The sequence below is a fragment of the Vigna angularis genome, chromosome 5 (genome assembly GCF_016808095.1).
Source record: "Vigna angularis cultivar LongXiaoDou No.4 chromosome 5, ASM1680809v1, whole genome shotgun sequence".
Classification (NCBI taxonomy): domain Eukaryota; kingdom Viridiplantae; phylum Streptophyta; class Magnoliopsida; order Fabales; family Fabaceae; genus Vigna; species Vigna angularis.
The window spans coordinates 2468780-2496101 of NC_068974.1; the positions used below are offsets into that span (position 1 = coordinate 2468780).

General features: G+C 33.1%; 2 protein-coding genes across 2 annotated transcripts; one reads left to right on the top strand and one right to left on the bottom strand.

Moving 5' to 3' along the window:
- Positions 1-11944: 11944 nt before the first annotated feature.
- LOC108339038 (protein LATERAL ROOT PRIMORDIUM 1) lies at positions 11945-16600 on the top strand. Its single transcript, XM_017576189.2, has 3 exons — positions 11945-12935; positions 13451-13758; positions 16372-16600. The coding sequence occupies exons 1-2, from the start codon at positions 12236-12238 to the stop codon at positions 13744-13746; spliced, it is 996 nt and encodes a 331-aa protein (XP_017431678.1). The 5' UTR covers positions 11945-12235; the 3' UTR covers positions 13747-13758; positions 16372-16600.
- A 5756-nt stretch (positions 16601-22356) lies between these two features.
- Positions 22357-27023, bottom strand: LOC108339698 (phosphatidylinositol 4-phosphate 5-kinase 6). The gene is made up of 8 exons (XM_017576887.2): positions 25402-27023; positions 25003-25170; positions 24669-24834; positions 24366-24482; positions 24101-24294; positions 23815-23960; positions 23653-23728; positions 22357-23178 (listed from the first exon to the last, which is right to left on the bottom strand). Exons 1-8 carry the CDS (start codon positions 26505-26507, stop codon positions 22899-22901), a joined length of 2253 nt encoding a protein of 750 aa, XP_017432376.1. The 5' UTR covers positions 26508-27023; the 3' UTR covers positions 22357-22898.
- Between the last annotated feature and the right edge of the window lie 299 nt (positions 27024-27322).

The window sequence follows — 27322 nt, forward strand, 5'->3', positions numbered from 1 at the left end:
CAATTGTTACAAAATAATATTCAAATGTAGTCATACAATTATTACCATACATCTTACAAAGATAACATTAGAATATCCGACTCCGTTTTTGAAATTTTGAAAATTTTGAAATTTTATGTCTTTGTCACATTTTGTTCTTAAAACTTTAATTTTAATTAAAAAATACTAAAAACAAAAAATGGATTTAAATATTTTTGTATGATCATAATTTGGATTTTAATCCCACTAAAATATCATTGCTAAAACATCCAAGTTTGTTTTGAAATTTTATCTTTAATACGATATTCTTCATAAAACTTTAATTTTAGTTTAAAAAAAATACTGAACACTTAAAAAACTCACTAGTGCAGCGAGGGGCTTTTACCGCGGTTATTTTTCACTATACGTCGCGGTTCACGAACCGCGGCATATTCAGCCGCGGTAGTAAGTCATAGACTTTAGGCCGCGGTTCTGACCGCGGTATATAGGGTGCGGAATATGCCGCAGTTGTCGAGGGAACCGCGGCCTAAATCCATTTTTTTTTAAAAAAAAAAAATTCCACTATATGCCGCGGTTCAACCGCGGCAAAAGACAGAAGCATATGCCGCGGTTAGTGTTAAAACCGGGGCCATATATCTCGTTTTAAAAAAAACAAAACACTATATGCCGCGGTTATGGTTAGAACCGCGGCATATTCCCCTGCAGTTTTTTAAAATTGCAGGTCTGTTTTTGTGATATCCACTACCACAAAAATAGACCTGCATATAAAAACATGTACACAAATTCAATTTGAACATAACAAACACATGTTCAAATGTATTTCAACATCAAATAAAGTACAAAGTCTAAGAAAATTCAATCTAATCAAATGCATTGTTTAAATCTAAGAGCTATTGTATAATCTAATTATATACTTCGCAGCAGCGTTCCTAATGAATAATAGTGACTTCTCAGGAACTGGTGTAGTAGTCTTGAATCTCTGCAAAAGACAATTCATTTTAATTAGTGTATATGAATTCAACATTTGGGAAAAAATCAAAATTTGTTAAAGTTAAATATTACCGTTTCCCAGCGACTTGTGATGTGAGAACGAACAATATGGATCATCCAATACATTACATAGTATCCACACTCATATGACCCATTTTGTCTGTTACACTACAATATATCATCACAGTTGATAATAGTTAGTGAATAACATTAAAATAAAACAATTATAACAAAGTATGACTTTAGCATATGTCAAACCTTGAGAGAAATCCAAGCAATCTTTTTACTATTAACAATTGATCTCCCACCCATCATCATACTTGCTGGAATAGAGCTGTATATAAAAAAAGGTTTTAGCATTCATTTATATAACAAAGAAAGTCCAAACATTGAGGTTCTTACCAATCAATTGCTTGTTTGAGTTGTGTGGGAGGAGGCCTGTGCAATGAGCAGAACCACAAAGCATAGTTGTCTTGCATAGACATAACAAGAAGTTGCCAATGGCGCCTGAAATTCATAATAACGTAACTATTAAATATTAAAATCACATATGGAACATTATTATGTTAACAAAGTTCACTTACCCGGATATATAAGGCAAAAAGTATATTTTCTTGCCCCTTCCAAAACTCCTTATCAGACTTATGTTGATATGCTCAAAATCATTTGATTCATGAATTGATTGGGGATCAATGAATCCATAATCATCAGAACGCCCCAACTTATTACTAACCCCAGACATATACCTGAAATCAAAAATTAACTTTGATATAAGGATACTTGATATATAAATCATTTTTATATATAAATAATTGGTCATAAACTTACATCGTCCATAGTTGAATAATTGAAATATTCAACTCTTGTGTTCTCGACGCAAGCTCACGGACATCTTGGCTATTAAGGTATATTGGGACCTCAGAGCCTGTCCCAAATACATTAGCATCATACTCAACCTCCAAAGGCTTATCATCAAGGATGTCAGCAAGTAGATGCAATGAAGAAAGAGGGTCATCCTCAGATAGAGGAATCTTCTGTTGTGCCTGCGTCTGTTGTTACATGAAAAGATAAGATAAGTTTTGACATCAAAAACCTTTAAAATTGAGAAGTGTAAAGAAGAATTTCATACCGAGGGGTCAGAAACTGGTTTAACCAAAAATTTAGGCCAAGTGATAAACGACTTATATGCTTGTTCCACAGTGAAAATCTCTTCCGTGGACAGAGGAACCGAGGCATCTGGTATGATCATTTCATCCACTGAGACCTTCACCTCATCCTCTAATAGTTGCATACCATGACATACAGTCACTGACCTAAACTCTGTTCCACGAGCTACCAGCACCATCTCAGTATCCTCTAAAATGTATAGCAGACATGGACTACCATCGTCCATGTCATCCTCTGGGATGGCTGATGCGGAACAACTTCCTTTGCCGCTTCTCCCTGTCAGAGTAAATGTTAGATTATACAAGAGATAGAAATAATTGCACATAAATGTTTATTAAGTTTACTTGTGGGAGGGGGAGGGATAACATGTTCCTCTATAGGAGACGGCACCGGGCGCATGCTCTGAAACTGCTGCTGGTATAGCATCTGGAATTCAGCCCTCACCTCGGCCCTGATCTCCTCTCTAAGGTCTTGTCGGACCTTTTTTGTGATCTCTTCTGTCATCCTTTGTGTATCGCTGTATGAATATGAAGGCTGACGAGAAGAGCTCCCAAAATAATCTGTAATTCCTACTCCAGGACCTGCAGCATGTACACGTCCAGGGTGCTCAGGTCGTCCAATCGCAGCACTAAGAATATCCTGGCGACCCTCTGGAGTGAATTGGCCTTGGGAGCTCTGCTCAACTAAGGCGTCCTGTAACATTACAAAACACCATTATTCTTTAAATAGTTTAATGTAGTATGTATAATGACAATATTTATTATTTTAGGAACAGTGATAACTTACAATTCTTTCAGAAATCTCTCGTGCAGTGTCGAAAGAGTAGGTGCCCGATGGTCGCATACGGGCCAACTTCCATTTCTCATGTCTAGACGGTGGAAAAGGAGGCTGAGGAGGGCTACCACCTTGAGATGGTGGTATAGCATCTGCCTTTTGCTTGAGGATTTTCTCCTCAAGCTTCCTATACCCACCACGAGATAATAGGTAGGGGTTTTTGTTCTGAGCACTTGTTCCTTGTGCTTTGCTTCTAATTGCCTGTCACATACACATTAATTAATTAGTTCATATGATATATATTTGTTAATGAGGAATTGAATAATATGAACTACACTAACCTGCCATTCCTCTGACATCCGACTCTCTTTAAAAAGCCGTCAAGTCTCCTCATCAATGGACTTATATGAACTACATGGACTTTTATGTTTAAGGTGTCCAAAGATGTATCTTGATGTCAACTTGCTTTTAAAGTTTCTGAAATTTTCTGCAACAGTTGACAAACACTTATTTCTAAGTGTTGTCACATTTGGAATGTCAAATGTCATCTGAAAAAAACATAATAAAGTTGTATTAGTACAAAATTATCAATATAAACAAATTTTAATTCAAATGATATTAACTAACTTACCAATATATCTTTCCAAATAATGTTCCGATCAACCTCGGACACATGATCAAAAGATGGAATGAGAATGCTAATCTTATCACGTGCCACTACTCCAAGGTATGATCGGAAGTCATCTGCATGGGGGCCAGTTGCCACACCCGTGGTGACATTCACATTCACCGGAGTTCTTTCACCACTATTTTTCCTGATCAATAGTTGTTTCATCCTAGTGGGTCCTCTAGTGGATCTGGTTGGGGGAGCCTCATCCCCTGAAGAATGTGAATGATCAGCCATATATCTGTCAAAATAAATAACAACATTAAAATTTATTTCAAGACTTATGTAATATCATATAAATTAACAAAACATGTAATAGTAATCATAGGAAATGTATAAAAGGAAAACTTATGTTATATTAATAAAATACTTATACAGAAATTGAAAATTCATACATAAAGATATGGATTCATCATATGTATATTCCCTCATCATGATCTGACCGAATTGCATGTACATCATCGTCAACTAGAGATTGATCATCCAAATTTGTTGTAGTTTGAAATGAATGGTTGTCAGCAATATAAATATTAATCAGATTGTCTTCGTTAACTTCAATTTGTTTTTTGCCTTGAAGAGCAACATACCAATGGTCAGACCCAGGATCTTTGACATAAAAAACTTGAGATGCTTGATGTACCATGATAAACGGTTCGTCTTGGTAACCCACCTTGCGAAAATCAACCAGTGTCATACCCGAGTCATCTATTTTCACACCACTCTTATTGTCAAACCACTTACACTTGAACAATGGAACAAAAAACTTGGTGTAATCAACCTCCCATATCTCTTCTATTATACCATAATATCTCATTGATCCAAGTACAGGAGATTGATCTTTTGATGTGGAAATTTGAAGTGACTCAGCTTCTAAACTGACTCCACTGTTTTGTACTGTGCTTTTATCATCCAAAGTCTTCGTATAGAATGTGCAATTATTGACTTCATAACCTGTACAACACACGACATCAAACTTCAAACCATTTGCAAGCCACAATAAAGTTTCAGAAGAATGTGGTTCTTTGTCAATTTCGGATTTGAACCAAGACATAAATGTTTTGTTATGCTCCATCAATTGCCATTTCTCTGATTGTCTTGGATTTTTATTCTTAACAATGGCTTTGTGTGCTTCCAAAAAAGGGATCACCTCATCTGTGTTGTTCAATATATAAAGATGCGCTTGCAACAATTCTTTGCGATCTTTTGTCACCACATTGACACCTCGGATGCTTTTACTTGTAGAAAATTTATTCAACCATGTTGTGCGAGGAACTCCTATTGGATTCGTTGATGTCATGTAATCTGAACAAAACTCGATACTTTCTTCAGCAATATACCTTTCAATCATCGAACCTTCAGGACGATATGGATTTTTAACGTACCCTTTCAAAATCTTCATATAACGCTCAATAGGATACATCCATCTTAAGTATACCGGTCCGCACAACTTGATTTCTCTAACCAAATGAACAAGTAAATGTACCATGATGTCAAAAAAAGATGGAGGGAAAAACATCTCTAGTTGACACAAGATGATAACAATCTCGCCTTGAAGTTCATCTAACTTTGTAGGATCGATGGCTTTACTACATATTGACGAGAAAAATGAACACAACCTGTTTATGGTGTGCCTAACATTTTTGGGCAAAATTCCACGAATAGCCACCGGTAACAACTGTTGCATTAAGACGTGACAATCGTGAGACTTCATGCCAACAAGCTTTAAGTCCTGCATTGACACTAAACTCTTCATATTTGAAGAGTATCCTTGTGGTACTTTGATACTCTTTAAACATACACAAAAATTTATCTTCTCTTGTCTAGACATTGTGTAACATGCAGGGGGCAAATAAGTACGTTTACCAATCTCCTTGGGTGCCAACTCTTCTCGGATATTCATGTCAACCAAATCCAAACGAGCATTCACTCCATCTTTTGTCTTTCCCTGAATGTTGAGTAATGTACCAATCAAGCTATCACACACATTCTTTTCTACATGCATCACATCTATGCAATGTCGAACATCTAACTTTGACCAATATGGAAGATCAAAGAATATTGATTTCTTCTTCCAAGGGGTCGTTACAGATGACTTCTTCGATGTTTTCCCAAATACATGATGTATTTTATTAACTTTTTCAAGAACTTGAAGGCCAGTAAGTGGATTTGGTGCTTCGTCCCTCTCTTGATCTCCATTGAATGCTTTTTTTAACCTTCGATATGGATGATTACGTTTTAGAAATCTCCGATGACGCATATACACCGTCTTTCTTCCATGTTTCAATTGATGAGCTGCAGTGTTTTCTTCACATATAGGACACGCTTTATGACCCTTGACACTGTATCCTGACAAATTACCATAAGCAGGAAAGTCATTAATGGTGCAAAATAACATTGCACGCATCATAAAAGTCTCTGAAGCGAATGCATCAAATATTTCAACCCCATTAACCCACAAAACCTCCAAGTCTTCAACTAGTGGGCTTAAATAAACATCTATGTCATTTCCAGGCTGCTTTGGACCAGATATCATCATAGACAACATCATGTACTTCCTCTTCATGCACAATGCAGGAGATAAGTTGTAAATTATCAATATAACTGGCCAAAAACTGTGATTGGTACTCAGATTACCAAATGGGTTCATTCCATCAGTGGCTAAACCAAGCCTAAGATTTCTACACTCTTTACCAAATTCGGGGAATTGTCGATCAATATTTTTCCATTGCTTTGAATCAGCTGGATGACGAAGCAGCCCGTCAATTTTTCTCTCATCTGCATGCCATCTAAGGTTTTTAGCATCTTTGGGATTCACAAACAAACGCTTAAGTCTGGGCACTATTGGAAGGTACCAAACTACTTTCAAAGCAGATCCATTTTTTTCTATCTAACCATTATCTTCACTATTGTTTTTTGACTTGTATCGTGATAAGCCACATTTTGGACACTTTGTCAAAAATTCAAACTCTTTCCTATACAAAATGCAGTCATTGGGACAAGCATGTATCCTTTTATACTCCATACCCATTGGACAAAGAATTTTCTTCGCATCATAATTACGAGTGGGCAGTGTATTTCCATCTGGCAACATTTCATTCAACAACGTCAACAGTTCTGTAAAACTCTTATCAGTCCATCCATTGCTCGCCTTCAAATTCATGAGCCTTAACACCGCTGACAAACGTGTGAACTTAGTTGAACCGACATACAAAGGTGTTTCCGCATCAGTCGACATCGTCTCATACACATGAGCTTTGGCAAAATTTTCTGCTCCAACATCGCGGATCATGTCCTCCAATTTGTCTTCATCCGGTCGATCTTCTTCCATGGTGGAATCAATAACATTTACAGTTTGAGAGTCAGTGGGAAAATGCATTTCTTCGCCGTGCCATATCCATGTTGTATAGCATCTTAGAAAACCATCACATATAAGATGTTCTCTAATTTGAGTTGCGTTCAACTTTCTCCCATTCAAACAGTTCACACAACGACATCTAAACTTCACTTCATCATCACTTCTCCCCTCATTACGTTGCGCAAATTGTATAAATTCTTCTACACCTCTCTCGTACTCAACACTAATACGTGGTAAATTAATCCAATTTCGATCCATATTCCTAAATATTACATAAAAAGATAAGCTACTAAAAATCAAACTTGCAATTTCATACATATCATTGAAACTTAGTGAATAATATTTTAAGGTTTATAAATAATACAAGAACTACAACACACATTACCAAAACTATAGCAAAAACCATACCATACATTACCAAAACTATAGCAATTTCATGCATTACCAAAATTTTAGCAAAAATTATACCATACATTATCAAAGCTATAGTAATTTCATACATTACCAAAACTATAGCAATTATTATTATGCAAAAACTAATAAAGAAATCATGTTAAGAATGCAAAAGGGCATAAATACCTGGAACAGGGGCGGCGAAAAAGCTTGGTGCAAAAAAAACGAAATGGCAGCGGAGAGGAAAACAGGCGTTTCAAACAATTTTGATCGGCTAAAACTGTTTCTTATCGTTAAAAATGAGAAATGATCGAACAATTTTGAGTTTAAACGGTGAAAAACGAGGTATCTGAGATGTTGGGTGGTTCGGAGGGAGAAGAAACGCGAAAACAGACGCTGCGCGATGAAGAAGACGACACTGTTCCAACGTTTTGTTTTTTAACTCTGACTGGGGAATCTACCGCGGTTCACTACTTAACCGCGGTATAAAAGGGGTATATGTCGCGGTTTCACGAGCAACCGCGACCTATACTGATTAAAAAAATTAACCTAAATGGCATTTTTGAAATTATTTTCAAACTATGTGTCGCGGTTCAGCAGGCAACCGCGGTATATTCCTCGAAATATTTCAAATTCATTTTAAATTTATTTCAGGTAGGAGAATAGGTCGCGGTTGCTCGTAGAACCGCGGCCTATACCCCTGTAACGCGCTGAACACAACTGTCTCCCCAACTGCCTTCTGGGGAATTTCAAAAGTTACAGGGGTATATGCCGCGGTTCGTCTGAGGAACCGCGGCATATACCCCTGTAACTTTTGAAATTCTCTGACTCAGTCAGCCCCTGCAATAAATGGGCAGGAGTATAGGCCGCGGTTGTCTAGAGAACCGCGGCATATACCCTGTTATTTAATTTTGAATTCAGACGTGAAGTCAAAAGGGGATGGTTGACTGGAGTATATGCCGCGGTTCCACTCTGAACCGCGGCATATGTTTTCGATTTATTTACAAAACTGCCACCGCACACCATTATGCTGCGGTTTCCGATGAACCGTGGCATAATGTGCGCTGTAAAAACCCAATTTTTTACTAGTGACTGTATTTAAATATTTTTTATATCACATACTAAACTTCAGAAATGTTAAAGTGTTTGAGTTCAATCTAAAGTTTGTGTACACCATACAATTTTATTTTTAACATACACAGGTAAAAAAAGTAAAATCTATAAAAATATTATTCTTAGAATCGATAAATTAATATATATATATATATATATATATATATATATATATATATATATATATAATTCTTAACATAAACTTTTAAACATAACAAAATATTATCAAATTCTATTTGTAAAGATACAGAGAAAATAATGACATTTTTGAAATGATATTAATCTAAAAATACTAAGATTCGATTATTTTAATGTTAAAAGATTTTAATATAAATAGTTTTGGTATCAACGTGTTTCATTATTTTAAAACATATTATATATTTAAAAATTATTTTTATAGAGTTATTTGACTTCTCTATAAGGATTCTTCTTCTCTACTCATTTGATTGAAGAACCAAAACCATAAGATTGATCCTTGCGATGAGTTCTTCAATTTGGATCGATCAATTTCTCTGTTTGCGTAAGTTGAGTTTATGCCTTTTTTTTGTTTATTTCAGTTTTTTGTTGCATGTGAGCATTCTTTCACATGCATGCATCTTTTTAGTCATTTATATGAGTCTCTGGTGATCAGTGATAATAATAATATATCCTTATCATTCTTGTTATGTTTCTATGTGTAGATAGAACATTTTATAAGAAGGGAGAATTTTCACTGGTTATGGTTTTGTGAGCTTGAAGGGATTTGGGATTCCTTAGAACAAGTTCATCTATCTCTCAAGTAGATGAAGCTAATTGCAATATTGTTTTAATGTTATAAGTATCTTGAAAATATGTAATTGCATGATTAAATGGTATAATGAAATTGATCTGTTGAATTTGGTATATTGAATGTTTGTATTGTTGAATTGTCTTGGTTGAGTTGTGTTGATTGAGGAACTTAGGATCTGTTCAATTGAACCAATTGGTATGTCCACTAACATTAAAAGTTGTTTTTATTTACCAAAGTAATAAGAAAGAAATACTAATTTGATCATTTGAGCAAGTTCAAATTTCCAAAATCACAGAGTTTTCATATATTTTTTTCTAATACAACACTAAGCAGTGGCAGACTAGCATTGAGTGCTAGTTCATTGTGTAGGTCTTGAAGCATTTTACCTTCAGATCGTTGAGTGTCAGTTTTGTACCGCTAAGCCCCGTAAAATGTGAATGTTTTGGCATTGACCAGTAGCAGGACACCACTAAGCGTCATATTTCCCTAAAGTCTGAAGCATTTTTGTTCTAGGACGTTAGTGTGTGCATTGACATTGGGGGTTCAGTAAGGAGGTATTCCTATATATTACAAACCATTCAGCTCATATAGAGAGGAATGATGTGGGGAGAAAATGTTAGGAGGTCCTAGCCACTAGACTATTTTGGTCCTAAGCGCGAAAGGGACCTTGTGAGTAGTAGGGTGATAATCTCTTTGTTTATGACTCTGCACAGTAAAATACTAATACAAGTGCACACTTACAGGGAAACTCAATGTCAAAGACATGTATCTAGATAATTGAGTCTATTATGAGTTTTTATGTGATATGTTATTTTTATGAATAAGTGATATATTGATAATATCCTTATGTTTGTTTTATGAAAATCTTGTATCACATTAGCTTATTTTATTGTTCATTTGTGTGTTTTCTTATGTTTATATTGTTTCTTTTTGTGAAATCACTTATTAGTATAGCAGATGACAAATAAATGTTAAAACATATTTAGTAGAAGACGGTGATTTTACACTATTATTTAAGATTTAATAACATATTTTTCCATGTTAATAACAATGACTTAATTATTTTAATTATTTTGATTCAACATGTTTTTTATTCTTTAAAAAAAAATATATTATCCTTCTTAGATCAACGTCTTAATATAATTCTTTTTTTTTTCAGAAATTGGAAAATAAAATTCTTACAAATTATATATCAGTTCATCATCTTCTAAATCACATTAACACTAACCACATTAAATGTTTTAAGAAAATACATAAAAATCACATTAAATGAAAAATTTTGAAAAAAAATTTAAAATATGAAGACAAAGAATGCTATTAAATTTTAAATATTACTTAAACATTGATTTTTAAATAAAATTTATACTTGGTCATAAATATTTAATTATTAATAATAATAATAATAAATAATTAAAATAAAGGTGATTATCCCCACATAATTATCACCATAGTTGGCGAAACCAAAGTGCGAAAGATCCATATGAAAGAGCTAAGGGGGGCCCCCAGAAGTCTGATCCTGTAAAAGTGGGGTGCCCTACAAGTGTAAGGTGGCTTGTAGGTCTTAGTGGATACGGGCTATTTTTTTCCAATAAGGCCAATCTATTAGGGCACTTAGCTAGGGTTAGGCTATGACCATGACCTACATGGACAGACCCTCTAGGTCTATCACCCCCCATTATAGGTATAGGTGCTACCTTGGGACCCCTCCCCTACCCTAATTTTTGTTCTTTCACCATTATTATCACTTCTTTACTTACACTACCTTCTAAGCATGTCCCCAATTTTATTAACACCCAATTAAATCTCTTCATTCCTTCACTGTTCATTAGTTGAATTCTTCATTTCTCTCTTCCATTTTCTTCACACTCTTTTCTGCATTTTCTAAACTATTTATTCAAAATCTAACAACAAAATCTTAAATATCAAAATCACCATAGAAATCCCGTGAACATTTTACTGATATATTATTTAACTCGATTCCCTGTCACTGTTATATATACATAAAAAAAATCATTTTTTATCTTTAATTTCTATTTATTTTATAATTAAACATATTCCATCACAGTTCTTTTTATATACAAACTGTTTCTTTCACTCATAAAAAACATCGTTTCTTTCATTTTCTCCTTATATCTCGCTCTCTGTTTCTTAAAAAGACTGAGCGTAGATGAATTCTTTTATATAATAATAATTAATGAGTTTTACTTAAAAAATACTGAAATTTACGCTTATGATGAGTCATGACATTGTTTAAATTAAATAAATTCATTATCATTGACTCAACTTTGAGAGATTGAAAGTAAATTAGTATAATTCAAAAGATAGTGATTTTACATATTAATATATCTAAATTTAATATTTAGATACCGGCACAAAGTTCATAAAAAAAATGAATTTTTATATTTTTTTTTTAAGTTTGAGGTTTAAATTTTTAGTACTAAAACCAAGGTTAACAAAAAATATAAACATAAAAAAGTATATATTGAATGAATTTTTTCCATCAATGTACATTTTTCGTAAGTATTGTTGAATCTTATAGTATATTTAAATAAAAAATATTTTTTTCATAAATTAAAATCAACTTATAACCAGAAAGGGATTAAAGGTTTTTTTATACATATTCAGAATTAAAAATTGAATCTAAGAAAAAATCTGTTAAGTGTAGTTAGAGTGTCAGAAGAAAAATCCCTGTAGCAGTAATGTCTTGTAGCATCAAAACAAATAACTGAGAATAAACCTCACTTTTCTCAATCCTAAACACAACAAAACACAACACAGACACCAAATCATCATCACTCACACACCACACCAGACCACAGTTTCTTTCAAAGGGAATCTCAATCTCAATCTCAACCTCTCCCATGTCCCTAACATTCTCCTTATAACCCTCCAAATCCAACATCAACACAACACACAACACCAACCTCAAAACCATAGACATAAAACATCATCAACGTTTTCATTTCAACACCTCATAAAGGCCCTCTAAAATCCAAACCTCAAAGACTGCTAAAACCTTGTTGTTACAATGAACATGTTAGGCCTCAGAGACTTGGTCCTCATAGCTCCAACCCCTTCTCAACTTCACCACCATCAACACCAACACCAACACCAGCACCAGCACCAACACCACCCCATTTCAGCAGAGCACCATCCCAACCTTGCCTTGCCTTCTCCAGCTTCTCTCAGTGTTGGCCTTGGCATTTTCCCTCTGCTAACCGTTCCACACACCAATGATGTTCATGATCAGGTTCAGGACTGTGCCAACAACACCACCACCACCAACCACAACACCAACTACTGGAACCTCAAGATGTGTGGTGTCTCGGAAGTGAATTCCACCAGAAAAGGTGTCATGAACGTGGAAGATGAGGCGAGCAACAAGCATGTGATGGAGAGTGAGGAAAGTGGTGAGTTTAGGGTGTGCCAGGATTGTGGCAATAGGGCCAAGAGGGATTGCAGCTACAAGAGGTGCAGGACTTGTTGCAAAGGACGTGGCTTTGATTGCAGCACTCACGTGAAGAGCACGTGGGTCCCAGCCTCTCTCAGACGCAGTGGTGGTAACAGTGGTAGTGATGGTAACGGTGATGGAGATGCTGATGCTGGTGCTTCTAAGAGGCTAAGAACAATAGGGTCATCCAAGAATGTTGCAGCTACTTCTCTTAGTTCAACTTCCAATGCTACCCCATCAAAGAGCTTTAGCATAGACACTAGCTCATGTCAACAAGGTGATTTCGTTATCTTTTTTCCAAAGATGTTAGATGCAAATGCTATCGATAGATCAGTCAAATACTTATTTAATCAAGATTTTAAATTTCAATAATAATTATAGTTTCTTTTCATACTTTTTGACAGTGTAAAAAAATTACAGACAAATATGATATTTTATCACATTTGTGGTCATCATCGTTCCAAAAAATCCTGATGTTTTCTTAAATCTTGATGTTGTAATTCTTGATATCGTGAGAGATACAGATAGATGCAACTGATTTGATCACAGTTATGGCTGGAGAAATCTCAAAAGCTTTGACAATATGGCCAAATGTTGCATGTGGCGTGAAGAATTTTGTATAAATTTTGATTAAAAAGCCTGATCAAACGAGTTAGGAAAGTGTTTTGATTAATTATTCTAGTACTTGTAGAAACACGTAAATAAAAGGGTGCAGATTATTTCTAAGGAACAAGTCAAATGTTGTAAAATTTTGGAATTTGGATGTGTAAGTGGTTCTCTCTGGGATTGCAGATGCTGGTTTCAAGCAATCTTTGCCACGGCATGTGCGTGCACCTGCTGTGTTTAGGTGCCACAGAGTGTCTGCTATTGGGAGTGGTGAAGATGAGATTGCTTACTTGGCCACAGTGCATATCAGTGGCCATGTGTTCAAGGGGTTTCTGTATGATCATGGTGCTGATGCCAGAAATGATGTGCCTAGTGTCTCTGAACTGCAACTGGGAAACAATGGAAGTGGAAAGAGTAATAATAGGGAATGTTCTTCTGCAATTGGGATTCCAACCAGTGCTTACCCTGCTTCTGTTTGCTGAGATTTCTTCAAGGTACGAAAATTCTCCTACCAATGTTCAACATCCTCTTTAGTATGCTGATTCAGTTTCTTAAGTTATGGTTTGTGATTTAGTTTTTGACTTCAAAAGATGAGTTTGATCCTCCTGTTTTTTGTAACTGATAAATTTGATCTCTCACTTTTTAAGCTTAGTACAGATAGACAAAATCTACTAATGTTCATTGAATATCAACATGCATCACACTGCAGCTACAATAACTAGCTTTATTGTGAAAAACAAAAATGAAATTTACATGTCTGTGAATTGAAACTAGAAACACTTATACTAAGATCATTTATAACCGAACAACTTAAAGCACATTTCATAGAATAATAACTGAGTTTTACTGAACTTTATGTTCTGATAATGGTGACTAGTTAAAAAGTCCACCCTGCAGGTTATTACTAAACAAAGCTTAGAAAATTCTTGTGTCTCATAACTTTAATGAAACAGTGACAAGTTTTCATCAATGAGTTGAGTTATTTGGAGAAGAGTCATCATGAAAACAAGTAGAGAGAGAGAGAGAGAAATGGAATTAGCAACTTGTCATGTCCCTCGGTACTTTACACTGTTGTGGTAATTTAATCTTGGTTTTTGTGTGAGAATTGAAAAATTGTTCCAACTTGATTGTTTAGTCAGATTCAATGACATGAAAGGTTAGCCAAATTCAAACTGAAACTTGGTTGAATCAAGCATAGGAGAAAAGTATAATTCATCAAACTAAACTAAACCAGACTGGTTTTATCATTTGACATGTTAAAATAAACCATTGGCATCTAAATTATGAAAGTGTTGAGTTTGCATTGGTTGATTTTGTTACAGTGTAAAGTGGGGTTGGAGAGAAGTGGTGACTTTAAAAATGGCACTTTGAATGAAAGGACAAATAGACAAAGAATGAATGTGCACTTTTTAATGTGTAATGAGAGTGTGTTGCATTTCCACTACCAAATTATCATCTGTGTCTGCATTCATGCGTGTGATAAGGCAAGATTCAACTGCACTTTGTCTGTATGCATATATTATATTTTCTTAGATCTACCAATCAACATCAGCTTTTGTTTTAATGCAACTTTTCTTTTGGAGTTTTTACCTTTGGTGTTAACCATAGGACATGAGAAGTTCTTTTATCTCCACACCATTTTTTTCATCATGTGATGTTAAAAAGTTATTACATTTTACTGTGTTTTCAAATTACTTGATAATTTTGATGTAGTAAATGCTTTGTTTTAACAAAATAAAAAACTATTTCATGTTAAATGTTCTTGAACACACTATAGAGAAATGAAATATTTTTTAAACATGTTTGTAATTGTAACATCATCTATAAACCAAAAGGAAAATCAAATTTATTGCTTTCTTTGTCTTTTAACATCTTTACCATCTTACTAGATTAACAAAGTATTTGATATTTGTATTTATTTTTTCAGAAAAGAAAGCTACTATTTTTATGTAGCTTTTTTTATATAAAACATTGAAAGAATTAGAATGAGATGTAACATTACTCTTCTTATTTCTCTTTTATTATTTGTAGACCTGTTTTCAAAAGGGACAATGACATTTTCTAGAGAATGTCACATCTAGTAGATATAATAATTTTCTTTTGACCATTCATGGCTACAATCCAACAACTAGTAACATCACTATTACATAGTTGTTATATTCTTTTTTTTCTTACCCTTTCTTGTTTGACATCTTCCCAATGTTTTATTATGTTGATTTCAATTTTAAATCATGATGAAGGTAGAAAATAAAGCCATCACATTGTATTTTGGTGATTTCTATTTAATTTTCTTCCATACAAAATTTTTAAATATTTTCAACTTTTTCATCTTAAATTATTGTTGTATTCTCATATATTGGTGTCTTGATTTAGCAACCAATCATGTCATCACATCATTGTTGTCCATGTTTGCCATTGTTGTGAGAGTGAAATGCCTTGAAAAGAAAAGAAAAGAGTAAAGACTCAATAAAGTGAAAATTAGGGATGTGAAGGAAATGGAATAATGAAAAAGGCACACTAGTGATTTGTTGAAAATTTGCCTTATAATTTCTTCAAATTGTTATGTCACTTCATTGGTTGCTTTATTCTTCTTATTTTACTTTGTATACTTTTTGATGGTCCATCTTATTTCTTGACTAGGAGGGTTAAGAATACTTTATATTATTATTACTATTATTAATATATAGTTTGGTGAAATTTATAAATAATTGTTTCCTTTTGTTCTTAAATGAATTTAAATTTTTTGCCTATATAGTAACATATACTTATTTTTTATATTTTAAAATATATTATTTTTTTAATATACCATGATCTATTTAAGGAAAATAATTTGTGTAAGAATTTAGGTAAAAAATAAGTGATTTTTTGTTTTAGGAAAGATTAAATTGAGTCTTACTTATGCAAGTTGTGAGCTAATATGTTGGTTCATGTTTATTTTTTTATTTAATGATACTAAAAATGTTGATTACAAATATTATTGAAATATTTCATATTTAAAATTAAAAAAAGGAAGAAATTACTATAAATATTATCTATAATTTGTTTATGGACAACTCTTAAATTAGGGCTAAAGTAATACTAATGAAATTTGATTGGCAAAATGACAGGTGCTGGAGAATCTGCTGTTTTGCAGGGAAAAGAAACTGACACAGTATATGTGGTCTTCTGTTACCTGTTCTGTAAATTTCTGTTCTAAAGAATGTTTATATATTCATATATAATATATATAGAGGGACCAGGTTTCAATTTCTTGCATCAGAATTGAGACATTTATTCGTGTTCAGGAATCTTATATTATGTTGTTCAGTGCTAAATCAGAGTTTTATTTTATCTCAATTTTCTTAAGCAGATGTTAGTTTCCACCTTCAGGGTTTTTTTTAAACTTGTATCTGGTTGATATTTGAAAAAAAATAAGTAGAAGAAGAAATGTATAAAAATAAGGTGATGATAATTAGTAGTTATGGAAAGTAATTTCTATTTTACAAGGAATGTAAGATATATGGGATTATAAGAAAAATATTTGTTAAAAAATAACAGTGATTTCAAAATGTGTCATCTGATTTTATCTGCTTTGATTTATCACATATTAGTTATTTAATGAATTTATCTAATTTTATTTATTAATGAGTCCAAAAATTTTGAATTTGGTTTTGTCCACTAAAAGTTTGAAAGGTAAATAAGTTAGTTATTATTTTTTTAATTAAAATTTAAATAAAATTGAATTCAAACGTAGTTAATATTATAACTTAAAAATATCAAATAGTGGGTTGATAAGTTAATTTCATTTAATGTAAATTGGTAATCTAAAAAATAACAAATTTTATAACATAATAATATAATTTTAAAGAAAAGTAAATTGGTAAATTAATTTGATTCATCATAGATTTAATTTGGATGAATTAAATTTTTAATAAATTAGATTCAAAATTAATTTGTATCAAAATTTTAATTATTTTAAAATTAATTCAAATTCATGATAGACTACTGATTAACTCACGAATTCATGTTTTGACATTAGTGCATAATATTAACCATGTTCTATTTTTAGATATTCACTACCCTTTTTGTAGTTTCTTCTTTTGGTTTTCTGTATTTGAATCAAACTGACATTCAATTGTATCAATTTTAACTTCATCCAGATTTCCTTATCGAAATATGTTTTGGTGGCAAGGATTTTCTAATACAATAAGAACTCTATTTTTATTATTAAAACAAAGTCTTCAATATTTTGAGTGTTAGGAACTAAACAAGTCCATGCACGGACCTCAATATATAGTTAATTTATAATAATAATAATAATAATAATAATAATAATAATAATAATAATAATAGTATAGTAGTAATAGTAGTAGTAAAAGAAGAAGATGAAGAATGAGGGTTTAATGTCTCGGTACGTCCCTATTTTCGGCGTGAATCTCAAATAGGTCATTTTTCTTTTCGACGTCTCAATTGAGTCCTTTTTTGTGTAAAATTATGGCAATTAGGGGTCTGCCGTCAAATTGAACAAACGGCCGTTAAGTTTGGGTTTGGTGGCATGATGACTGTATTGATTAATCACACGTGACATTAAAAAAAAGAGTATGAATTGATTTTTTTTATTAAAAAATGGATTGCACAGATGTTAAATCATGTAACTTAAGGACAAACGACAAACTGGGAAAAAAAATTATGTATAGCTGCAACTGAGAAATCGAAATCAGATTGGGGAAAAAAATTGAACTCCAAATTAGGGTTCGTGGGAGAGAAAAAGAAACCCCAATAATTCCCCAATTCAAGCCCTTCAAAGAAATTTCCAAATCCAATTTCATAACCTAACCCCAAAATTGCAACAGTTGAATTCCAAATCATTTTACAATCTGCAGAAAGGGAATCAAAAACCACCACCCCCAATTCGCGGGCCACACGCGAAAACAGAGAACTCAAAAACCCCAAATGAAAACCCTTGCCACGAAACGCAGAATAGGGCTGCTTCTTCCCAATTAACCTAACCTGCTCCAAAAGTTCGGACTCAATGTGGACATTTTCCAGCACGTGAGCAATCAAGTTAAAAGCTGTCTCCTGCCTCTCCAAGAACTCCACAAACTCTTCCTCGAAGGAAATAACTTGCTGGAGCGAGGTTCGCCGATCGCGGAAATGATTACTTCGCCGGCGAAGGCAGTGAGCTCCTCGGCAAAATCCAGCGACGCTTGCGCGGCCTTGGAGACGTAGCCGGTGAAATCGACGAAAAAAGAGGTCACGGAATCGGCGTTGAAAGGGTGCGACCAGAAGGACTGAGTGAAGGAATTGGGAACGGAGCGTAGAAACTCGACTATGTACATTTAATTTTTTAATTCAAAAATTAAAAAAATATAATTGACACACGTTTTTAATGCCACGTAAATTAAAACTACACCGTCAGCATGCCACGTAATACTCTCCTTAACGGCGTTTGTTTAATTTGACGGCAGACCCCTAATTGCTCCAATTTTACAAAAATAAGGATCCAATTGAAACGCCGAAAAGAAAAGGGACCTATTTGAGATTCACGCCAAAAATAGGGACCTACCAAAACATTAAACCAAAAATGAGATAAGTAAAGGATTTGAATACTCACTAACATAAAATGACATGCAATAACTAGTATTTATAGGAAAAAAATGATGATGTTGGAGATTTCATGATAATGAGATAATGAGATAATGAGATATTTATAAGTATATATTTTATTTTTTTAAACTAGTTTCATTTTAAGATTGAGTTAAATTTAAATTTTAATATGATGTTATTATTTAGAGTTTATTTTAGATGAAATTACTGTGACTATCATAATGCCTTTTATTTTAAGTTGGATGTGCTTTGTATAAAAGAGTGTATTGGAAATTTTATACCAATTAAAGATATGATTCAATTATAATATAAAAATAGATAATATTGTAAAAAAATTATAAGGTTGAATTAAATTTTATTAAATTAAAACTAATGCATATAAAAGTTGAAAACTCAATACATTAAAAAGATGAACATATCGATTATTCTTTATTTAATTAATATTTTTATTTATATAATTAATTATAAAATAACTATAATTATTAGTATGTATTATTATATTATAACAAGAATGAATAATTAAAAAACTTTTTCAAACATCCTAGTTGGTAACAGCAATTTTGATTATGTATCTTCTTGATGTAATAAAAAGAAATATTTTCATCTTTTTGTTTAAATTAAAAAAGTATGAAATTTATGTTTGACTTTTACTTTTGTTGGATATCAGATTGACTCATATGTGTACTAGGATATATCTAAATATTTATTAAATAATTATTTTAAAAACGTTAGCAAAAAGTTATAATATTATAAAAAATCCAAATGTCTGAAAGATATTTTTCTTTTCTTTTCAATTTCAAATAACAAAAAATAATTATAATTATAAAATTTTAAACAAAAAATAACAATAAGTTAAGAATCTTTTAATAACTTAACGAAACAAAAACATATTTATTCATTTTGATAATCATCCTCGTCTAATTTTTAACAAGTTTGGGTAACACATATATATATAATTGCGAATTTTATCATATTGAAAGTAAAAACGGCATGATATTCTAAATTTAGAAAATAATATGTAAACGAAATATAATTAAATTTAATTTTGACCGAGTATAGTCAAAATTTAGAAATATAATATGTAACACCTGGTTTTCACAACTTACCAATTATAAGATAAAACATTCTAAAATCGGTAAAATAATAGAGATTATATATATATATATATATATATATATATATATATATATATATATATATATATATATATAATTACATTTTTCATAAAAAAATTGTATAATCATCTAATTCTTTATTTTTTTTACATTATTCGTGAAGTGATTATCACAAAAGAAATAAACATAGCATAATAAACAAAAAACAACAAAAATAAAAGGGTAAAATGTAAAAGAATTATCTTAAGATAATTAAATTATTTCAAATATAAGTTAAGGATGAATTAAATACAATAAATTATATATATACACACAAACAATTATACTAGACTCAATATCAAGATGTATCCTCTTGATATTAAAATTCACTAAAGATGTGTATTTGTATATAGTGATATTTATGCTTTGTAGAGACATACACCTTACTACTCACAAAAGTTGTAGTCCTTAGGATAACTTCTTTAAGAAGAAGTCTTCATGGCTTAGCTTCAGATTCACTGTTTGAGGTTTCTTTCTCATGAAGGTTTTTTCTGTGGTTGAAGCTTGAACTTTGCTTGCTCAGGTGCACCTGTGTCATTTTTGTCCATAATTTCTTGAATTTCATCAATTTCCTTTATTTCCCCACTTTAACTCTCTATTAATACCAAGAGTTGCAAAACAAACTAAATTGGGATGATTCATACAAAAATTTAACAAAATATAAATAAGATAAGTTTCAAATTCAACTCAAAATTAACTTATACTTGACACTTATCAGGCGCCTATCAATTTTGTTCAATTGCTCAAATTCTAAATCTATCAATCATTACAAAATCAACCAAAAACACTTAAGTATGAAAAAAAAATCATCCAAACAATACAAATCAAATTAGTTATACACACCAAATAGATTCATCATACGGCCAAATTTCATTCTCAAAATAAAATAAATCATCAAAATGAAAAACATCAAATTTACCAAACTCACGCACACCAAAACAATTAGCTTTCCTTACTTAACCAAATAGTTCACAAGACACTAACCAGCGAAACTCTTCACAATTTGCAAGATGCTCTATTTACTAATATAAACATAAACAAACAATCAAAAGATATTATTATAATCACTGATCCATATAGACTCATATCGATGACTAAAAAGACACATACAAGTAAAAGAAGACTTACATGTAACAAATAACAAAAATAGACTAAAACTCAACTTATGCAAATGAAGAAACTTATCAATCCAAATCGAAGAGCTTATCACAAGGATTAATCCTACAATCTCAATTCTTCAATCAGACAAATAAAGAAAAAAAAATAAAAAATCTTTACCAAAACAGTTTCTAAAAGGATAATATATTTTAAAATAAAGAAATTAGTTCATAAAAAAACTATTTATATTAAAACTTTTAATATTAAAATAATCAAATCTTATTATTTTTTTATATCAATATCATTTCTAAAATATTATTTTCTAAGTCTTTACATAAATTATAATAAAAAAATAATAAATTAAAATATTTTACTTATATGAATTGTATTTTATTAATTAGTTATTTAAAAAAATCTTAACCTAATTTTTTTTTATCAAATATGTCAAGTCAAATTTGAAAAAACTTCAAGTCACAGTAAATTTACTCTTAATTATTATTAGCCACCTCTTTTTTCCCATCAAAGATAATTTTCCGTAACAACAAGGTACATTCATTTCAAGACATTAAATATCACAAAATGAATTTATGATTATATATATATATATATATATATATATATATATATATATATATATATATATATCATAAATTGATTATTAAATAGATCTTTAAAAACTCAACCACCCACTATCTATATTTTCAATCTTGTTGATACATCTTATCTCTTTAAAAGCTTTGATGTCATAATGTAAGAATAGAACATAATACTATCGCTCAAGTTTTTTTCTTCTTCTAAATTTAGAAATCCAAATTTATTTCATGCGAGTTGTCTATAGTCAGATAAACAAAACAAAATGGTTATATTCCTGTTATTTCTTTACCATGAAAAAGATAAAGATGAAATTATGCTCACACCCCTCATATTTTTCAAATCACACTGAGATTTCAGTTTTTGAATTTTTTTATATAAATCTTTCTTCCGTTCTAAAACTATTACATTATCACTTTTTTTACATTATACATACATTTTTTTTGAATTTTAAAAGAATTTATACTCACACCACCTTATACAGAAAGTCACTGTAACGGTGGGATAAAAAGTAACAATAATTTGAAAGGAAAATAAAAACTATGATTTACTAAAAAAAATAAACATAGAACCAGAAATGTTTTCATGCATTCTTCTGTTGTCTTAAAGGATGACAAAATTAGAATTTTTGATAAAAATATTGAAGCAGAAACATCCTCAAAATGATTGCTTAAACCTTTTCATTCATTCATTAAAGGGTCACAAAATAATGTTCATAGTATGCAAAAGGGGAACCACTACACAAAATTAGGTATTACCAATCACATCCCTTCCTAAGGTTGGTACAAGGATGATCCACCAAACATTTCTGCACACAAATCTTAATGTCCTTCACTTCTTTTCTGTACATGTTTATTCAGAGCTGAAACCCCAGAGGCTCACCTGGGATATTATATATGTAAACAAAAAAGAATAGTTTCCAATGTTGTTTGACCCTTCTTGTTGATTCATTTACAATTGGGAAAAAAAGGCTTCTTGAGTAACTCTTAACAACATTGATCTACACTACAACATACATTAGCTGTGACTATAATTAATATAAAAATCACAAACTGTAAGGGGTGAAGGATGAGCAAATTGCAGAAACATGCAACCCCTTCTGGCTATATTACCACAAAAATACCCTCAACTAGTGTGTTGTAGGTCATTCTGTGCAATGATTATATCAATATGCTGGTTAGTGCTGTAACTGCAATTTGAATGTTTTAGTCCTCTACAAAAACTCTGAAGATGAAATCACGAAACCGTCTAGAGTACAGTCTTGGATCAACAGCAGAGATTGTTGTTGCATCATATTGGAATGCCTTGTAAGCATGCTCAAGCTTTTTACTGATGTCATAGTCTTGTAATATGTCAATGATCCCGAAAAAGATGATGATCTCATATAACTCACCGGTTGGTTGTCCAACTAGCTGAGGGGTGTCACAACTTTTTCGCACTGTCGATTCAGCCCTTGCTGGCATGTTTATACCTAACTGAATCCACCTGAAACATAAACCAAAATGAAAATGTTTTCAGAACATTCAAGCAACCTTTCCTGACTGAAGAGAATATGTGTATGAGGATCTGTCATGGTAAAAACTTGTGCAGCAGTGCAAGATAGTGCATGCTTGATGTTTCATTGCATCAGAGATAATCCAAGTCCACTTTAGAAGCAAATATTTATAGCTTCTACATCTTCTGACTTGTTTTTTATGAGATATAAAAGTGGTGCAGATAATGTTATGTAAATCTTTTGTGCAAGTTTAGGGGCAAGGAAAAACTGATATAAAAGTATCAACAATGGACTTTGAAGTAATGAATGTTTTTGCATCTGAGTAAAATAGGATTGCTGCATGAATGTTTTTGCATCATCAAAATATAGTAACAGCAAAACAATGCATGCTGCTTTGGTCAAAACTTTCTATCAGAACTCTTGAAAATTTGGAACTTCTGTCATGATGTGATGATGGACTATACCGACTAGGATCTACAACAAGATGATCCACATCCACTCCAGAAAGACGGGGCGCTCCATCACCCATGTTACCATTGCCTGCAACATAAGTTCATCTAATCAGAAAAAGAAAAACTAATGGTGAAAATAAAATTAAAAAAAATCCATATAAGACAAGGTATGACCAGTTGGGGTTGTAGAGCCTGGACTGTAACCAGAAGGAGGAGTAACATTGTCACAAGAAGACATTCCTCGAAAGTGAAGACCTACCAACATACTATAATCCATGATTCTCTCCTGTTCCAGAAAGTCACAGTCCTTGTTCACTTGCCTGCACAAAGATATGTTAAAAACATAGCCATGTTCTACTGACATAACAGCAAATCAAATGCCTTAATGAAACAAAAAAAAAGCTGGTGTACTGCAGTTTCCTGTATGTTACACACAATGGATGAGCAAGTCATTAAGTACCTGCAAAATTCTTGAAACCAAGATTTCCGCAACCGAAATATATAATTTAAATCGAGGTCCTTAAGTGTTGTTGTAGGCTCTATTTCTGACTCAGGTTTATCCGTTGTGCGACCAAAGGTGGAACCTTTCAAGTCAAAGCGCCTATGGATGGCATATTGTGAGCAGAATAGATTTCCCATGATGACAAATCGAACCTGAAATTTATCAAGGTATTCAATTATATACTTTTGTGAGAGTACAAGTCTACACAAACCTTGGTCATTACCTTCTTCTGTGCAGTTCCTGTTAGCTTAACACAGTGGAGACCAAAGAACTTGGTGACTAGAGTGTTCTCAAAAGCCCGAACATGTTTGTAGTAACCAGGGAGCATTCTTAAGAAAACCTGCAATCATTTTATATAGTCCTGAATGAAATATCGTTTAGCAGATAATAAAAAAAACCTTTGTAAATTGTAATGGAGCATTAACTAAAAGCTATCACATCAGAGAGGCATGTTGCAATGATCACCAAGTACGATTTTTTTAAACCAGTTCAAAAACATACGAACTTGGTTCAAAAGGGAACTCACTTTTACTTCTGATTTCTTCATGGTCTTTATCATGTAGCGGTCATCATTTGTCAAATAAAAAAAGCTTCCACTTTTTCCAGGAGATGAGAGCTCCCGAAGGGCATCATTTCCACATAATGATATCATGTAATCAGCAGGATCTACTTTGAATAATTTTCTAAGAGCCCTGCAAATATGGAAGAAGAAAACCATAATCAACAAGAAGGAATTAGGATGAGTAAAAAATGCTCTAATACAGCAGAGTGACTTTGTGACATAAACTTCCAAGAGCACACTCAACGGGTTAGAAGACTCAGGGTTCATCTAACTCACCAGATTTTGATCAAAAGCTTACCTGAACACTACCGGGCAGTAGTCTTTCCATCTAAACTCACATGAGGAGTGAGGTGGCGTGTGCTTGGATCCTTCTGGTGGAAACTTAGTCCATACTTTTTCTTTAGGATCAAATGCAGAAGACTTCAAATCAAGAGATGTACTTGGAGCAGGTCTTCCAACAGCATGTCTGTGCTATGGCACAAGAAATTAATAACCGCGCAGTTAAAATTAGAATCATGGAAAGAAATTATTGTTTTTCATAATGCCATATTCATCATTGCACCACAACCTTAGGAGATGCAATACAAGGTATCAGTCTACCAATGAAAAGGCCGAATGCTTAACTCATGACAGAGAGAGAGAGAAATGAGTAAATAGACATAATTCAATAGAAAACAACTATGAATATGATCAGTACCTGATACCAAGCTGCAGATTAAGCATGAGGTCATAGTTTTTATGCCCTTTAGAAATAGTCTCTCCCTGTTTCTTTGGAGGCCTCAACCTCAAATTTGGCACTCTTGGAACAGAATTATCACCGTGAGAAGTCCTTGAGCCGTCATGGGAACCATCTTCAGAACTGTAATTGCTAACCCTTGCATCCGCTGAACTCCACCTTGTCCTACCATTCACATCAGTTCCTTTTCTACTCATCTTATCTCCATCCAAAATGTTCAAACTCTTCTGTGAAGGGTAAATTGCCACCTTCTCACAAGCACAAATACTGCACTCCACCAAGTCCACAGAGAACAGCTCCTGAGGATCCCACTCCAAATGGCCAACACAAGAGCCAGAAGGGTAATATGTTCCACTTTGCTCTTTTGAATCTCTACTCCAGACCCCAACATAGAAACTCCCATCACCCCACCTGAATGTGCCATTCCCCCTGGGCAATCCATCTTCCCAAGAACCATCATACCTATTCCCATTGCTCCACATCATGGTGCCATTCCCATAGAACACACCATTCCTCCACTGTCCAATGTAATGGTTCCCATTCTTCCACTGGTACCTCCCATGCCCATTCTGCAATCCCTTCCTCCACTCCCCATCATAGAAGTCCCCGTTGGGGTAGCTCTGAGTCCCCTGGCCATGTCTCAACTCCATCACCCAACAACCCTTATAGGTGTCCCCAGAAGACCCTGTGTAAGTGCCCTTCCCATCCATATAACCACTCTTGAAATCACCCTCGTAGGTGGCACCACTGGGCCAGCTGAACCGTCCTTTCCCCGTGATTGCACCCCTCTGCCATTCCCCAACATACATGCATCCATCTGTCCACAGATACTTTCCCTGGCCATGAGGACCATTCTCCAGCCACTGCCCTGTGTAGAAGTCGCCATTGGGGAGAATCTTCTCAACCTGAGTAACGGAAACCTCACCACCATTCCTTGCATCATCATCATCATCAACATGGGCAACAGACATTGGTGTGAAGATGCTGCTTGCCCTCTTCTTTGGACCTGCTGATTTCCTAACTGCTGCTTCCCAAGCCTTCACAAAACCAGTAAGCTCTTTGTTCATTCTTTTCCAAAAGGCTTCAGCTTTGCCCCTCCCACCCTCTCTCTCTCATAGCCCTACAACACCCCCTTTGGCCTCTATTCATCCATCAATGATCATGTGAGGACAGGAAAAGAAAAAAAAATACCTATTGTGTGTTGTTGTCAATGCACAATGCTGCTCTTCAAAGAAAACTTTTTTTTTTCTGGAGAAGGAGAAAAATTAAACAAAGGGAATGAAGATTGAAAAGAAATCAAAATCCAAAACCCAATGCCAAGTTTGTTTCTTTTCCCCAGATTTTGGTTCCTTATTTGGGTCTGTGAAATGGGTTGTCTTCAGATTTTGAAAGAAACTGGTGCTGTTGGATTGACAGAGAAAGCAAAAAGGTTGGTTGGAACCAGTAACTGGCATTTCTCTTTCTTTTTTTTTTTTCTCTTTTTCCCCCTTTGTCTTTGTTTTTTGTTTTTATGTAAATTTTTCTTTTTTTTTAATTAATCTCCATTTATTTTGTTTATTTTATTTTTCTTTTGTTTTTGTTGAATTTCTTTCTTTAGATGGGTGTGGGAGCAAAGAGATTGCTCTGATCATTCTCATGAGTCCGAATTTGGCTCCTAAAAGTAATAGCAGACTTGACAAATGGAAGAATGAGAGAAAGAGTGGTGGATGGCATGTCTGTCATTGCCATTTTTAGCAACTTACTCCTAATCTTAGCTTTGTCTTTCTTCTTCTTTTCTCACAAAATGTTCAGTTTTAACTTTTAATCCTAATATTATTTTATTTTTATTCTGGTTTTCTCCTTAATCCTTTTCCATCTGAAACTATTTATGAAAAGATTATTA

Bases quoted from the DNA above. Each gene is read 5' to 3' on its own strand.
- LOC108339698 (XM_017576887.2), bottom strand. From the start codon at position 26,507: ATGAACAAAGAGCTTACTGGTTTTGTGAAGGCTTGGGAAGCAGCAGTT. The intron at 23,961-24,100 runs GTACTTAATGAC...ATCTTTGTGCAG, and splicing joins TGGTTTCAAGAATTTTGCAG to GCAAGTGAACAAGGACTGTG. The intron at 23,179-23,652 runs GTATAGTCCATC...TTTATGTTTCAG, and splicing joins CTTGTTGTAGATCCTAGTCG to GTGGATTCAGTTAGGTATAA.
- LOC108339038 (XM_017576189.2), top strand. From the start codon at position 12,236: ATGAACATGTTAGGCCTCAGAGACTTGGTCCTCATAGCTCCAACCCCT. The intron at 12,936-13,450 runs GTGATTTCGTTA...CTGGGATTGCAG, and splicing joins CACTAGCTCATGTCAACAAG to ATGCTGGTTTCAAGCAATCT.